The 16,841-nt window shown below is 38.1% G+C and overlaps 1 protein-coding gene and 1 long non-coding RNA gene across 10 annotated transcripts; both read right to left on the minus strand.

Moving 5' to 3' along the window:
* Nucleotides 1–6,447: 6,447 nt before the first annotated feature.
* On the minus strand, nt 6,448–6,855 carry LOC148714392 (uncharacterized). The gene is made up of 2 exons (XR_015976387.2): nt 6,770–6,855; nt 6,448–6,654 (listed from the first exon to the last, which is right to left on the minus strand). It is a non-coding gene; the product is annotated as an uncharacterized LOC148714392 (long non-coding RNA).
* Nucleotides 6,856–6,880: 25 nt separating this feature from the next.
* LOC103718496 (CBL-interacting protein kinase 9) lies at nt 6,881–16,283 on the minus strand. Of its 9 annotated transcripts, XR_016399901.1 has the most exons (17): nt 15,897–16,203; nt 13,150–13,212; nt 12,548–12,619; nt 12,185–12,292; nt 11,965–12,057; nt 10,583–10,636; nt 10,362–10,487; nt 10,169–10,258; nt 9,837–9,959; nt 9,304–9,411; nt 8,329–8,445; nt 8,130–8,186; nt 7,848–8,012; nt 7,480–7,554; nt 7,309–7,379; nt 7,090–7,208; nt 6,881–6,977 (listed from the first exon to the last, which is right to left on the minus strand). XR_016399901.1 is itself a non-coding variant. In XM_039118704.3 (15 exons), the coding sequence occupies exons 1-15, from the start codon at nt 16,278–16,280 to the stop codon at nt 7,205–7,207; spliced, it is 1,545 nt and encodes a 514-aa protein (XP_038974632.3). In that variant the 5' UTR covers nt 16,281–16,283; the 3' UTR covers nt 6,881–7,204. The 9 variants fall into 9 exon arrangements, 5 of the variants coding, with proteins under 5 accessions (XP_038974632.3, XP_089785816.1, XP_008805575.1 ...); XR_015976384.2 differs by lacking the exon at nt 7,848–8,012 and having other exon boundaries at nt 11,965–12,045; nt 15,897–16,242; XR_005508171.3 differs by lacking the exon at nt 7,848–8,012 and having other exon boundaries at nt 15,897–16,242.
* Nucleotides 16,284–16,841: the final 558 nt, after the last annotated feature.

The raw sequence follows: 16,841 nt of genomic DNA on the forward strand, positions 1-16,841 counted from the left end.
GTGCAGGGGCGGCAATGGGGGTTGGGTTGGGTTGGGTTAGGTTGGTTGCGATAGAAAGGTAGCCTTGCAATCTTGACCCAACTTTGTGTTGGGAGTTTCTGAACCCCAAGGATGAACACGGCTCGAGTCTTTAACACCCCAATGAACCAAAATGGCTCATAGCAATCCACTATAGAATTTTAGATGGTCCGCACCTGACCCACTAATAGTTCTCGAAAAGAACAAGACAACTAGTAGTAGTGGGCATTAGCAAATCATTCAAGATCAACCTAGCCTAGAGCCAATGCAACAAAATAGGAAGTCTAACCCTAATTACGAGACTTGTATCTGATTCATTTAAAGTAAAGATCAGAAAGTCTGCCTTATATTTAACCTAACTAGAATGCACCTGATGTGAACCCGATCAAAAAGGGATCTTAATAACCTGCAATCTAAAATATCTCTTCAAATAAATATTTCATCAATTTTTTCGCATTCAAGTCGCGAAGAACGATGAATTGTTATGTCTATACTCTTGACTAGGTTTAGTAATCCTTTTTGAGATAGGTATTTAATGGATATATATTGGAAACATGCACGCATTTTTTAGCATATTGGGTTGGGTATTTTGAAAAATTTGTGTAACCGACATTTCGCATAGTGTGTTCTATGCAATAGCTAATCCATTTTGGTAATGAGCATTATGTTTTGGCTATCAATCAACAGAATATCTTATACCTGGTGATTTTAAAAATTTATTAGAAGTTTCGGATATTAAGATTGATAACTATTAATTTTCATGTTAAAATTTATTCGAGAAACTTTCACCATTTTGGCCACATAAGCAGAAAGCAACAACAAATGCTAACCAATGCTACCAACAAATTTACCCAAAAAAAATAAGCCAACCAATGCTAGGTGAGTTAGGTTTGCATTGGTTTCCTAAATGGAGTTCAAATATTCGACTCCTTATGAGGCGCTTCTAAAAATTTCCATACAATTTTGCGATATATGTTGTACAATGGGCATGATTTGCAATTCAATCCACCATTGGGCACAACTAATTTGGTGCAGTTGAGTGCAATTTTTGAGTTACTTGGGTTCACGTAGGTGCTATGCCATATATTTTCTCTTGAAGGGTTTTGTTGTCTCCTCATAAAACAAATAAAGGAAAGAAAACAGTTATCAAAAGAATTTTATTCCTTTTAATGGGTGCGTAATTTACAACCAAAAATAAACTATTTATTCCTTTTATGTCATTTATATTCTTTGATTTGAAAGACCATATGCCTAGCTCTAGTAGTACTTTATTTACAAGCTTCTTTTTTTTTTTTTTGTCTGGAATGGCTCAATAAGAATTTGTCTAAAAAGGTGCGACCTCTAATTCTTATTCTATATGTTGCTTTTTTGCATGGGTATGCTGGAGGGAGAGAAACATCAGGCTTTCCTCAACAAGAGCCGCTCGATCGCCTCAGTGGCTTCAGATGAATTACTTCTGTTTAATAATTGGTTTACCCTGTTGTGACCACAACCTCCTTTCTAATTTTGGAAAAAATTGGTTAGGAATTAGAAAGATAACTTCTAGTCTCTTTGCTGCATGATATCTTATCAATCTTGTTCCTTACTTTATATTCTTTCTTCTATGAGTTGTCACTAAAGAGTACAGTACTATTGTGGATAGCCACCATGTCATCTATATTAGAAATAGATGGTGCTGCTTCATAGCGTGCTGTGCAACGAAATAGGTGACATGGTGGCTATTCATGATTGTATCATATCCTACGGTGCAAAAGTCACACTGCAGAGGATTCGGCCTCGAATCCATTTTGAATCATGGCACAACAATACCCCTGATTTTGAATATAAGATGGTAGTCGTCCTCAGTTAGGCACCTATCATGGCCTTGGCGTCCCACTTGCGCTAATAATCACAGGCTGAGGACAAGAAACCCAGCAACTCCCTGCGGTGAAAAAGTCCGAAAACCAGGAACCAAGGAGAACCCCCGTCCATCCACTTCAATCCAAGATAACAAAAGGCTGATAACCCTATCGATCATATTCCTTCCTCCCTCCCTCCCTCTTTCTTTTCCCCCACGGTCTCGGAACCCCTGAAAATATGGCTGACAGACCCTGGCCAGACGCAGGGAAAACTGGACGGCCGCAGCTTTTAATTTTGTTCTTTCTTTCTTGCCTGGTAACCAAGCAGTGGCTTCAGAATCTGCATGCTGCTGCTCCTCCAGGTTTTGGCTTCTCGCCATCTTTCTTCCCAGATTTCACAAATGCTGCGGATGGAGAGTGATCATTATAATATGCTTTGGTTTTCGTGGAAGGAGGCCGACCTGATATAGCAGCATGAATATTGTATTAGTCAAATCTTTTCAGTTAGGCTCCAGGACTGACTGGTATTGAGCAATGATGGGAGTCATGCAGGTATCCATGTGAACTCCTGAAGACCATCTGGTTCGTAGAACCTGTAATGATGGTAATTCCCTTGGGCATTCGGCGCTGTTTGTGAAATTTTTATACATATTCCATCGCCTCTCTTTATGTATGTGCCATCTAACTCACTTCTGCCGTTCGCACGGCATTGCTTTTCCCTTTATATAATGCCCAGGCTCGTCCCACTAGATTAAATAGATAATTCCCACACTTCAGGAATAACAAGCTTGAGATTTTTTATACTCTCTCCCCCTCGCACATACACACCCACATGCACGCACGTATACACCTGTCCATATATATACATATATATATCATCGAGAGAGTGCAAATATGCACCTAGATTTATATTTAACCCATGCAAAAATAGAGAGGCTTCACGAGTCTCGCGTATATATGTTGGACTCGCAGCAGTTGTATTGGCACTGAGAAATTCCACCATCACACTATTAGACTCTCAGGGCAGGTTGGATGGTACCTTTTTTTAAATAAAAAAAGCTTTTTGAAATATTTCTAATCTAAAAAAAAAACATTTACAATAAAAAATTATAAAAATATTTTTGGAATAGATTAAAAAATTTAGCTTTTGGCTTGTATATCCATCTCATAGCTACTGGCTAGTGGCTAAGCTGCATGATTCGGCGGGCTGTCAAAAGACTCGAGTGAAATCCCAGGAGTTCTCAATGAAAGAATTAATGTATTCTTGTTTTCCCATTAGGATTGCCTCGTGTTATATAGACTCGTAGCCCAAAGTCTAAAAGCTTAAGTTATCGGAAAAAGAACCGGGCGAAGCTAATAAACTTATATAATATTTTTTTTATTAACCAATGTGGAACGTACTATGATAATCTTTCCATCTAATCTCGTGGATCCTACTTGAGAGAGGGGGGCGTACCCACAACTCAGGTTCTACTTGACTCTACTGAATCCTCAATCCTGTTATCCTTCACTTATGAGTCTACATGACTAATAAAAGTTATGGTGTATAATAAATCTGGCTCTGAGATCATTTGTGCTGTATTTGTGGTCCAAAAATTTAAACTGTTGGGACTAAGGTCCGTATAGACTAATAAATTCATATAGCACATTTTTTTATGAATCAATAGAGACTTTCAGCCTGCGGCCCTATCAACCTAACTTACATTTACGTAGGCTGGGCCAAGCATCAACTTGCTCACTCCTAGCTTGATTTCAAATATGGGCCTAGATGTAGTAGGCCAGCTAGGCCGGACATTTGTCGAGCATGATTGCCGGCCTATCGCACGGGCCTCACAGATTGAGAAAAAGACTACTCGTAAGTCGTAATCAATCAACAAGAGCCTTTTTCAAACTTTTTAAGATGAAAATGGGTCGTCCATTTGTAATTGTTAATATGCCCAGGTTGAGTTTAACGTGCCAGGACACAATGACTATGGGCTACGCTTGAATCACAGTTTGCGGCTTGAGAACGGGCTGGACCACTTGGTCCATGTCTCGTTCCATCCACGCGCTGTGATTGATCAAGGGCCAGGTAGAGCATATAACCATCCTGTTCAAAGCAAATATAAATAAGGAAGCTGATTTGCAAATTGACCGACTCAGATTTGGATATAATCATATTTGCGCATGCCAGTCGAGTTAGCTTAAGTCAACTTTAGCGTTGATTCTTGAATACAAGAGACATGAGGATTTTTTATGCTTAGCCCAAATCAACGTCTTCATGTGAGGATTTATGCGGACATGTGTTTATCCCTATATCAGTTGTTCATTGAGGAGATCTTAGATACTTATACATGACTAAATATATGAAATTCGACTTGAGAATGGGTTGGACCACTTGGTTGATGTCTCGTTCTATCCACGCACTATGATTGATCAAAGATGAGGCAGAGCATATAACCATCCTGTTCGAAGCAAATATAAATAAGGAAGCTGATCTGCAAATTGACAGGCCTAGATTTGGACTGAATCATATTTGAGCATGTCAGTCAAGTTAGCTTAAGTCAACTTTCAAGTTGATTTTCAATTACAAGAGACCTGAGGATTTTTTTATGTTTAGCCTAAATCAATATTTTTTTGTGAGGATTCATGCAAGCGTGTATTTAGCCCTATATCGGTTATTCGTCGAGGAAATCTTAGATATTTATATAAGACTAAACATATAGCATTCAGCTTGAGAATGAGTTGGACCACTTGGTCGATGTCTCGTTCCATCTACGCACTATGATTGATCAAGGATGAGGCAGAGCATATAAACATCCTGCTCAAAGCAAATATAAATAAGGAAGCTGATTTGCAAATTGACAGGCCCAAATTTGGATTGAAGCATATTTGAGCATGTAAATCAAGTTAGCTTAAGTCAACTTTCATGTGGATTTTCAAGTACAAGAGACTTAGGGATTTTTGATATTTAGCTAAATCAACATCTTCTTTCAAGGATTCATGTGGGCATGTGTTTAGCCCCATATGGATTATTCGTTAAGGATATCTTAGGTACTTATATGGGATTAAAAAAAATCTAAAAATAATTTTTTGTTTTTTGATAGAAACACTAGATGATTTTGGTTGGCCCATCTCTACAACCAAGTCTAGTTTGGCCCCATCCTTACTGCGACTAACCTCTAGTTTTCTTGGAGATCTCCCTTTTTTCTTGAGATTTATATACATACATACATACCATACCAGCGGCCTATATAAACTCGGCCAAAACCGATAAACGTTTCCAATCAAGAACCCAGACCCGACCCGTTAAAATTATCGGATCCATCGTCCCAAATCCATAGTTTTGGGTCGGATATGGGTGGGGGATCAGCGGGCGGTCGCTCCCCTTGACCCCCAGCGTCAACAGAGCGGGTGCATTATCATGAAAAACTGAAGCGCTCTGTGTTGGTGCCGGTTCGCGAAGGAGAGACGATGAGCGGCGTCAGCCAGGCGAGGCCGGTGAGGCTGTTCAACGCGCCCGAGGATCGCCCCGGCCCCCGCCTCATGAGCACCGCCCTCGACTCCGGCGTCCTCCGCTTCGCCGTTGATTGCGTCTCTAAGGTACCGATCAACGATCCGCTTGATGAAAAATCTCCACGGCATACGCTTTCTTGATCGATTTTTGCACCCATCCTTGGCGTAGGTAGAGAGGAAAAGGCATTTCTCGTCGAGCAGATGTCGGACGAGTACACTTGTAAAGTTCCGTGCTTTAGCCTCCACCCATGGAAATAATTCTCCCCCTTCCCATTTCTCTTCCTCCTCCTGGATTGGAATATCCAATTATAGGAATTAGTTGAGATACAGGTATGTAGCTGAGAGGTCCGTCGACTGGCTGAGAAAATGCTTAGGTCCGTCCGTAGAGATATTCAAGTTTCAAGAGATACGGTTATTTATTAGATTGGAATGAGCTATTCGGATCATTATACCGAACTGGTGTTTCTTTTTTAGGTGCCTTTTTTTATTGAATCTGATGCACCAGATGGATTATCAAAGTGGAACACAGATTTTTTTTTGTTGGTTCCAGAGGATGACTCCACTTCCCAAGAACTACAAAAGCAGCATAAAGATTCATGTTCAGTGGCAACAACTGTCAAATGAAACATTAAACCATCAAGCAAACATTCGTAGTGTAAGTTCATGTGCCTACACACTGCACCTCTATATAGACCTACATAAAATCAACATTTCAAGGCATCCCTCCCCCATTTTTAATCATGCTTCTGGTCATTAATAAATAATATACCTGGCAAATTAGAAGTGCATGGTATAAGTCTTTTCCCACTTTAAGTAGAAATAAGAAGCATTGCTGCAGAATATAAATGTCAAGTGTTACGAGTGATCTCACAATTCCCTCTGGCCAACTGATCTTTTTTGTTTCATTTTGAAGTCCTGTCAAAGTTGTCTCGAGCACCACTTTATAGAAGATTAAGATCATAGAGCAATGTTGCACACCTTTCCCAAGTATCTGACTCGACGACAAGAGGGGGGGTAAAAAGAGAGAGAGAGAGAGAGAGAGAGAGAGAGAGAGAGAGAGAGAGAGAGAGATGGAGAAACGAAGGATAAATTATAATTTTAATTAAATTATATATATTTATACCATTTTTGTTTCAGATAGATGAAGCAAGAGAAGCGGCCACAAGGTATAAATATATATAAATATAGGAGAAGACTACATCAGCCAAGCTGTAGGAACGGATAGTTTTGCGACCTTCCAATAGCGTAGCCGATAGTCATGCTAGCTAGTATAGTTGGTGTTGGAAAGTTTAACAGGAGCAAGCTGAATATTTTGTTAAATCAAATTGGCAAATACTACAGTTAGACAGTGTCTATTTTAACTTGGAGAGGATGTGGCTAAAACAGGATTATGGATTGCTATGAGCAGAACAAGTTACCTCCAATTTGCAGGTGAAAAAGCTATGTAGGAAGAATGCTGATAATGCAATACAAGCTCAAGGTAGCTGCAGGAATTAACTAGCATGAAAAATAATGGCACAAGAGAATCATTTTGCAGCACATTGCTCGTGACAATATTAAGCATCTAGTATTTTTCAATCCTTGTACATTATTTGCAATGATGACTAAAAGCTGGGAACTTCAAACCTACAACAGAAGAAAAGGGAGAGCTAGTTAGTCTCCCCTGTTGTATTCTGTTGGGCAACTCGAATCAGAGGAATGCATGTACTGTCTCTTTGAGCAAATGACAGGGACTCACTCTTTGAAGTGTATCCCCACAAGAGTATGTACAATAGTGCTACATTTCACCACCAAAAAGGCCTCCTGTTTTTGATAGGCAATATACACACTGCTGCTATGAGAAAGCCATGATATTACCTGCAAATATGGATCTCATTTGAAGAGGTAGGAAGTAAACAGAAGAGGGAACCACTTACATTCTTACCACATATATGTTCAAAGCCATTTTGAAACTCACCTGATCTCTTCTGTGATTGCTTCGGACTTCCATACAACATCTTTTAGTCCTGAGGAAAAGCTCTTATAGAACTGCAAGAGGATTTGATAAAAGAATATGTTACCGATGGACCGTGAGGGTGCAACATCTCAAACAGGCCTCTGATTACTATATAGTTCTATCTTAACATGCCTTGTGAAACTCCAATGTGTCACCTCCAGTTTTGCGCAGCTCAACCACGTGGAGAGAAGGAGCTACCTCAAAAACCTTAAAAAAAAAGAGAGAAATTGACAAACTTCTTGATTTGATTGGAAGTTGCTGAAAGAGAGGGCCATGAAAACAAACAATACCATAAAATTTAAAAAGAAAAAAAAGGATTCAAGTTACATATGGTGTATTAAATATCAACTGTCAACACGCTGGAAGTTAACTCTCTGGACAGGTATTTTAATTAACATGCAATGCCCAATAAATAACTATAGTGTTTCAATGATACTAAATATTTTCACAATAATATCCACTCCACTACTATATAGTTAGATAACAGAAGAATGGCTGACCTTGCATGCTGGATATAGCCAAAAATAATGAAGATCAAAATCTGTGATGACTGGTAAAGTGATTTTGCTGTTGCAACCTAAGGTCTGTGCTTCATATATATAGGCATGTGAAGCTCAAAATGGATGCCTAATAGAGTGTGACAGGAAAATTTTCTACATGCTTTTCTGCAAAGAGACCCAGAAGAGAACTAGCATCTTACTGTCAACCAAATTACCTAGCTTTTATATTTTCTCCGGTCAGATAGAGCTTAAATAAAAAAAGATAATGGCTTGGTGCAATACCTCTGTTGCTACAGATAGACGGCCCTTCCTTCCAGTTTTGTCTCCCTTTAACTTCATCTGGAATGAGGCAAAATGACAACATGCATTTAACTCAGATCGACTTTACAATTGGTATATACTAAATTGGGAATGAAAAATTTGATCATTGGCTACAATGAAAGTGCAAGATGTGATCTAAGCACATAATGTGCCACTCTACCTTGTAGTTCTGTTTGCTCACATTGAAACCCAAAGGCTTAGCTGCTTCCTCTATTTTAGCCATTATCTCATTGGGAGGGCACTGAGAAGTAAAGCGTGTCTCCCGCTTAACAAGACCCTGTAAGTTCCAACATGAACAGGAATATGAGCTACTCACTAACTATACTTCTTAGTGCAAAAGAAAGATACTGATTTGCTAATAATATCTGATTAAGGTCAATACAGGCCTCATTTCAAACTCAGTCAAAATTTTCATGAGGAAGAACCAAGCTACAATGTAAATGAAGGTTGAAGTCTGTAACCTAATGCTACCTCCGTGGCCGATAACAATAATTAAAGAAAAAATTTCAAATCCATCAAATCTATTATAAAAGAAGAAATTAAACTGTCTTTCCTGACAGAGCCCTTTCAGGTGAACCTTAGATGAGTAACCAGAGTCTAACAAACGAGGCAGACCATATATTGCAAATTTGTAGATTTTTGTTTTTCTGTGAAACTACAAAACTAATCTCGTCGAGTTAATTAATTAGGCAACATTTACTTTGCCTATACTTTCCAAAATAGCTACGTGAGTAAGGATTGGAGTAGCGCCTGTATTGTCCCGATATGAACCAACTGAAAACCAGCACCGGTACCTATGGTACACCCCTAGATCACATACTGACCCTGTACCACACTTGACTGCCTCAAATTGACCATAGTGATCTGGTGCAGCTTGGCACAATTTTTTTTTAATAATAATTTGAACTGGCACTGTACTTGGCTGTGCCAATCCCCTACCATGGTATATATTGTACCAGCACCTGACCAGCATGGATCAGTGCCTCAACTTTAATCCTCAAGATTTGAGCAGCTTTTTAAAAATGGAACAGCTATAGTGCCCAAACCCAAACACAACCCTTTAACATGGAAGCTGCAAGGCAGGATTCAACAAAAAAGAAAGAAAGAAAGAACGAAGCAGCCTTATCCAACATACCATCTGTTTTTCGAACAAATTTCCCAAATTGAAACCTTGTGATCTTGAAATAAGTGCAAATGCATTCATTGACTCTGGTTTCTCTTTCTTTTCTGTTACATGATGCTCCTGCATATTGAAATGACAGATGTCAGAAATGAAATCTTATCATAAATTGTAAATAAAATTTCTTGTCATGAATCATTATATTTTAATACTTCAATGACATCAAAATAAATAAAGTACTTGATAAGCTTCAGTGCAATGAGTTTTTCTATTTCTGTAGTCTCTCCTGATGAAGTGCCATCATCTTTGGAATTCTGATTCATTTTCTTAAAAAAATTATGGGATTCCAATTATCTCCCTCAAAAAAGAAATAAGGTTTTCAATGCAACAATTTTCTATTGTAACGGGTATGCCAATTTAATTTTCTTGAGTGCTACCATTCTCATGACAGCGTATCTTCTGCATGATTTTATGCTGAACAATGGAGTTGGTATAGTTCAGAATTTTTGGCAGCTCAACATAATCTCTTCCGGGCAGTGAGTTCTTACCTCTGAATCATTGAAAACAGCATCAACATCATCAAGGCTCACATCTTCCCCTTGTTCAAAACATGGTGGCTTATACCCTTTTGCAAACCATTCATCTTCTAAAATTTGTGGAATTGTTATGCGCTGTTAAAATAAGCAGTACAGTATTAGCTAGCCTCATGGAAGAAAAGAAGAGACCAGTAACATGCATGCAAGCATGCAGAGGTGCAGCCACCAAGCTTCATAGTATCGTGAAAATGGCAGTTCTATGAAGAACTTAAGGTATTCTGAATTCTAAGCCAATGCACTGTTACACGCACAAGGAAAAGAAAATCTCAATGATTGGCACTTACAGTATGAGGATTTGGGTCTAGAATACGTTTAATTAATTTCTTTGCACCAGAAGAAAACCAGGATGGACATGAAAAATCTGCCTTACAGATCTGCAATTTAGGTAGACCAGGATGATGGTCAACACTCAAGAAATTTATTCTATTATTGAGGAAGACTTGTACTTCAGTGATCAAAAAAAAAAAAAAAACTTACTTTCTTATACAAAGCCATGAGGTTTGGCTCGTCGAAGGGTAAGTATCCAGCCATAAGGACAAACAGTATTACACCACAAGACCATATATCAGAAGCAGTACCATCATAACCTTTATCATTGAGAACCTGATGAAATCAAGTGCCCAGCATGTAAGTTGTTTGACATAAAATGAAATTGGCTGAAAAAATGTTGCCATTGAGGATGGACGGGATGAGTACACCTCAGGTGCAACATAATTTGGAGTTCCACATGCAGTATGTAGTAGTCCATCCTCCTGAGTTTCAAGTATATTGATTAATATGGTTAGTCTATAATTCCAGGATATGATCACAAGGATTGTGAAATTGAAGTACAAATTTAAATAAGAAAATCTTTAGAAAATGGATGAAAACAAGGAACAGATACAACATTCAAAGAAACCTCTGATGCCATCAATCATTGAACCACGGCACATGATACATGAAATCTATGTTATAGCAACAGCCTGATTTAAAACCACAGAATTCTGAAATTCCGACCAAGGCATCTCTAGAATCAAGAGAAACTTTCATGAAGCTTGAAAGACTGATTAAAAGAAACAGACCATATTGACTTTACAGAATAAGCTCAAGTAACCATTCAAGACTCTCAACTTTGTGAAGTATCTAAAGATTCTAGACAGATAGAAGGAGACAAAATTTTGAAATAGGGAACTGCACTCATTGCATATGCTTTTTAAAAAGAAAGAAGAGAAAAAGGATAAAGGTTAAATGAACTGGGGCTTTCCCCAATGTAGCACTCTCTACTTGGCAACTAGAGGATCTGGGTTCTTGAGTGGTGTATCTAGGTAATTATAGTTTGGGTGCATCTCCCTCCCTTTCTTTCTCAAAAAAAGAAAAAAAATTATACAGTTAAAGAGAATGAAATATAAAAAATAAGAATTTCTTTTATTTAAGAAGTCAACAATTCATAAAAATGAGTCAGAAGATGGATCCATGTGACACCAATCCCATTCAATTGTACGAGGATTGTCAGCTATGTATTCAAGGTATGTGGATCACATATGATTTTGATACTAATGACAGCAATTATAGCATGACAACTCCAACAAAAACTACGGGACAATATGGTGAGGAAAGTTGCTTTGAGAAACTACTGAAAGTAACAGTGGCAAGGAAGTCGAAGCTAATAATGCAAAATCTATAATACAATAATGACATCACAATGATTTTTGTCAAGAAGTCCTGACTTTTGAATTTTGTTAATTCGAACCATTTAAAGATACTTCTCTTTCTCACTCAGCCTTGCCGAACTCTCTTAATCCATATATCATCTATTTCATCAAATTTAATACCCTTTCAAGCAACTCAACTTAATTTCAATGTAATCCATACCCCGACCTAGTTTTTATCATGAAATGAGCCTGAGCACAGCCAACCTCCTCAATTATGTAACAAATAACAAATGTAACTGAACTGAAGGATATATTATTCAATAAGATTATAAGATAGTCAAGTTGATACATTAAATGAGATTTTCTTTAACTAATCAGTTTGGCAAACCAACAAGTCATGAAAAAAGTCCAATCATTCAGGGAAGCTTGTATACAAATAAAATACTTACCCGTATTTGTGGTGCAAATGCACTCAAGCCAAAGTCAGAAACTTTAAGGTTGCCATATGAATCCAGAAGTAGATTTTCAGGCTGCAAAACATGCTAAGGCACGTGAATTGTTGGCTATACTAGCTAAAGAAGATCGCTTTCCAAGTCATTTAGTGAAAGATAATAGACAGTTGGACAGTGCATCCACAAATGGGACACCCATCAGCAATGTTGGTCAAACCTTGAGGTCTCTGTGGTATACACCTCTACTATGACAATAATCAACAGCATTTAACAGTTGTTGGAAATATCTCCTTGCTTCATCTTCTTTTAGCCTCCCATGCTTGACCTAGAAATCAAAGACCTGATAAGGTAATGTAGAACAGGAAAAAAATGACACTTGAGTGAAAGGGCACATGTGCAAATGAATATCCCATCACATACATTCATTCATACATGTGAAATACAACTAGATGATCTCTAGGGTGTATGTGCTCAATATGTAGATGCATTTTAAGACTTATAATAGGCACATCCTTTTTGTTTGTGTATGTGTGATTGTAGAAATATTTTGAACACTTAATTTCCAAGTAGATGACCTTACAATTTTGTCAAAGAGCTCGCCTCCATCAACAAATTCGAGAACAATATATATCTTTGTCTTGCTGGCCATAACCTGAAATATAGGCATACATTTGAATAGAAGAAATGGCAAGGTAGCTCATTTGAGCTCATAGAAAGGAAACACAGCAGTTAACATTCGAATAACATGAGAGTAAAAGCTTGCTAAAGAATGTCCTACAAGTTATATAAACTGAGGTTGTCAGAGGATCATAAAGCTATAAAAGATATTTATATATGAAACAGAAGCACCTTACAGAAAAGAAGAACCATATAGAGAACCCAGCTTTATGAAATGAAGTTCTGATCAATGGATCATGCTATTACTTTTAAAATATAACCAGATTAGACATAAATATGTACATATATGAGCATTTCTATGTAGCAGGGATGATGGATGTCTGCATAAACCGAAATCATTTTTATTGATTAAAGACAGCAAATAAGCCTTAAGACCAGAGTTATTCGAAAGTGCATCAGTATGATAATATTATAACAGAAGTAATCATTTATATATCACAAGCCAAGTTGGTTAAAAAGAAAAAAAACTAAATTACAGAAATCTAAGAGCAGATTTCAAGGTACCTCATAGAGCTGAACAACATTTGGATGCTTGATTAGCTTCATAGTAGAAATTTCTCTTTTTATCTGAAAGAAGGTAATGAAGGACAATTGAAATAATTTCCAAGCAACAAGAACATCCAAAGTCACTGCAAAATAAATACATAAGAAGGTCTAATGATATTAAATTGACATATTGTACTTCCAATCACTGCCACAGCAAGATCATGCTACCATTCCTGAAAATAAATTCATTTACAGGTCAGAAGCAGACCAAGAAGAGAAATCCTCAATGTAAACATACTAGGCTAAGACTGCTATGCTGGCCATGGACATGACAATAAACTATACTATGTAGAACCCACCTGGCATTTGTTTTATTGTTCATGCAGGAAACCTTAGCCTTTGTGGTGCATCATGCATGCAGGATGTTTTTGCCTGTCCTACACATGAGTGTACAGGTAGCATTCTCAACTAACAAATGTACTATCTACAGAATTTCCTTTTCTTCCCTGCCTCCTTTTAAAAAGGAAAAACTACCTAGGAAAGAGTAAATACAGGAAGAAGAATGTAGACCTCTTCATTTGAGTGGTCAACATGGATTTATTCAATGTACATGCATAGATTCTAAATACAGAGGTACATTGCTCATCCGCATGAATGAGAGATGAGGTATTATGGAAGGAAAATGGGGCCTGGTGGCCACATCCACTGATACTATGTAACCATAGCAAGTGAATCAAGGGAGATTGGAATTTGGAAAGATCGGTAATAACTAGTCTCTATTCTGATCCATATGCACCGATCCATAATGTCTCTATTCTGATCTGGTAAGAGGTAATTGGAGTGTTCACATTGTGACACTGATAAAAAGTGTTACGAATGATCAAACTTAAAGTTACTAATTGACCAGATACCAATTAAGTAATAACTAGAAAGTTCAATGCAAACTCATATATATGAATTGCCGCATGCTCACTGATTATAAGGCTTAACAAGTTATATTCATGCAAATTTGATATGAACAAAAATCTGGGTATATCAAAGAATTAACCAAAAAAAAAAAAAAGATGATCTGATTTCTACAAGTTATTTCACACTTTGGCACCTAAAATATTAAAAATGGAGCTTCATTATGGATAAGAGAAGTGAAAAATTAGAATTCCATGTAAGAGTAATAATTGGTGGCAACCCTGTTTCTATAAGAGCTACTGCTGCTTCAGTCCCCTTATGCAACTTGCTCTTAAAAAATTTGACAAATGACTGCCATTGACAATCACTTAAAATATGACAGTCTGAACCAGAAGCAACTACTGGAGCAAATTATGATATAGGAGCAGGAAAGCACCACTTACAAAAAATTGCAGAAAATGGAACACCAATAAAAAATAATACACAAAAGTTACAAAGTTTGAAAATACAAAGTCATTCTGCTTCTATGCAGCTGAAAATGCATGATAGATAGGCAAAAGATGGCAAAAATAAAATCTCATGGAGTTAATTGTTTAGATCTTGGAGGGAAGAGAGGGCCTCAAGCAGTGAAGAGAATGAAGTAGTGGAAGCAAGATTTCCTAACAGAAAGTATATATATATATCTCTGTGTGTGTGTGTGTGTGTGTGTGTGAACAAGTGTTAGCTATTTCTTTGCTCCATTTGGTGCCATCCGCTAACTCCCTCGTATGTATGCAATCCAAGAGACGAATAATACAAGGAAAGACTTGTTATCATGCTTTACAGTTGAATCTCGTTCTGTTAATGATCTGTTAGCTGACTTAAACCTTCCTGACCTATTCTCTATTTGATGATATACATGCATTCTGATGATTGGACATCTTAGCGAAAAGGACCTATCTAAAATAAAGGCCCGAGGCCCTAATTCCAGGTTTCACCTCCCAAAAATTTCCAGTTCAAACCTTGGCTCCCTAATTTTCTTATTTATCTGACATTGTGCTGCGTTCTCGCTAACCCAAAGGTGTAATAGATATAACTCATCTTAAATATCAAAAACTCAAGCCCCAAATTCAGCTGTTACTTTTTGAAGGTCCTCACTTTCTCATCCAAGCCAGTTAAATATGTGTTCCATCTCCAATATCATGTACCCCTGCCAACTAAATATAAAACCTCATTCCAATTCCTACCCTTTTAGAAAAGATCTCCAATATGAACTCCCTGTCTTCAGAACCAAACCGCACATCCATGTTTGCAGATGGCATTTTCCTCCATTAAGCTAAAATCAGATCACATCCTTAAAATACCTGCCAGTGATATGCTAATGGCTAAGCAAACTTATATCAGCAACAATACCGGTGACGATGACTCCATGATTTCCACATGCATCGGACTTTTGTAACCTAGAATCAAACAATCTAACCATCCTTTTATCTATAACCAGATACAATTTGGAGCATACACAGAAACAGAAATGTTTAATCTGATTAACACTTAGAGCTCTGCCATTCTAGACCTATCGATGTGTGGGCCTCTTAAACCATCAAATGCTGACAGCCCAAGACCACGCAAATTGTGATATCTCTCATCCTACCTGATCCGATTCGTACGTCCGTCAAAGAATTCCAACAAGAATAATAATAACAACAATAAAGAAGAAGAAGAAGAAGACAGAGCCTGAAACTATAAGCACATGGAACAAGCAACCTACTAAAATAATTAAAAAAAAGTCACGATCAGACGACGAACTCTCCAAGATTAATTATTAATCCTATCAAAACGGGAAACAAAAAGGAGATTAGAGAAAGAGAGAGAGAGCACACCAGTTCGATCATCTTGTGGCGGAGGACCTGATCCTTGTCGAGGATTTTGATGGCGACGCTGTCGCCGTTCTGGACATTGCGGGCGAACTTTACTTTGGCGAAGCTGCCCTCCCCCAGCGTCCTCCCCAGCTCGTAGTTGCCCACCCGCGTCCGAGCCCCCACCACCGCGCTGCTCATCTCTTCCCCTCTCTCTCTCTCTCTTTCCGTCTTGCTTACGCCCCCGCCTCGACTCCAGATATAATAGAGAAGAGAGACGGTAGGAATGAGGGAGGGAGAAAGCGATGACGGCCGAACTCTGGTCGTGGTTCGCTCGGTGGAGGTAGGCAGGGGAGGACCGATATAGACTGGCGACGAGGAAGTATTCCTCCGACGCCCTTGAAGCATTGCTAGAATACCAAAAGTGTCCCCAACATTTATATATATATATATAGATAGCGAGAGCGAGAGAGAGAGAGAGAGAGAGAGAGAGGGAGCTACGGACATTAATATCACGTGAGCACAACCAATTAAATTAATAAAAACAAATAATATAGGAGTGAAGGAATAAAATTATGTTGAGTTCAAAAAAAATTTTAGAATAAAATATTAAACAGTAAATGAGTCTGCCATTTCTGATCATGGCATAAAAAGTATGATTTTTGTTTTTTTGCCAGCTTTGTTATCTTTAACATGCATGGCATGGTTTAGCAAGATGTACTCATATTAGAATTATATATATATATATATTGTCTCGGCCCCACGTTTGGACGATGGGAAATGGAATTCTGCCGGGTTTGTTTAACACGATGCCTGAACTTCGCGGTGGGAACTTCGCGGCCCACCGATTCATCAAACCGGTAAACCACCCGTTACCCATTCGATGCCAAAAACTAAATTCCACATCACTTGTTCGTTCGTCCCTTTGCCAGTCCAATTTTCAAGCTCAGCCTTTACCCAATTGGAAAA

Source organism: Phoenix dactylifera, chromosome 3, assembly GCF_051530095.1.
Source record: "Phoenix dactylifera cultivar Ajwa chromosome 3, Ajwa_hap1_PhDact_Kaust_v1.1, whole genome shotgun sequence".
NCBI lineage: Eukaryota > Viridiplantae > Streptophyta > Magnoliopsida > Arecales > Arecaceae > Phoenix > Phoenix dactylifera.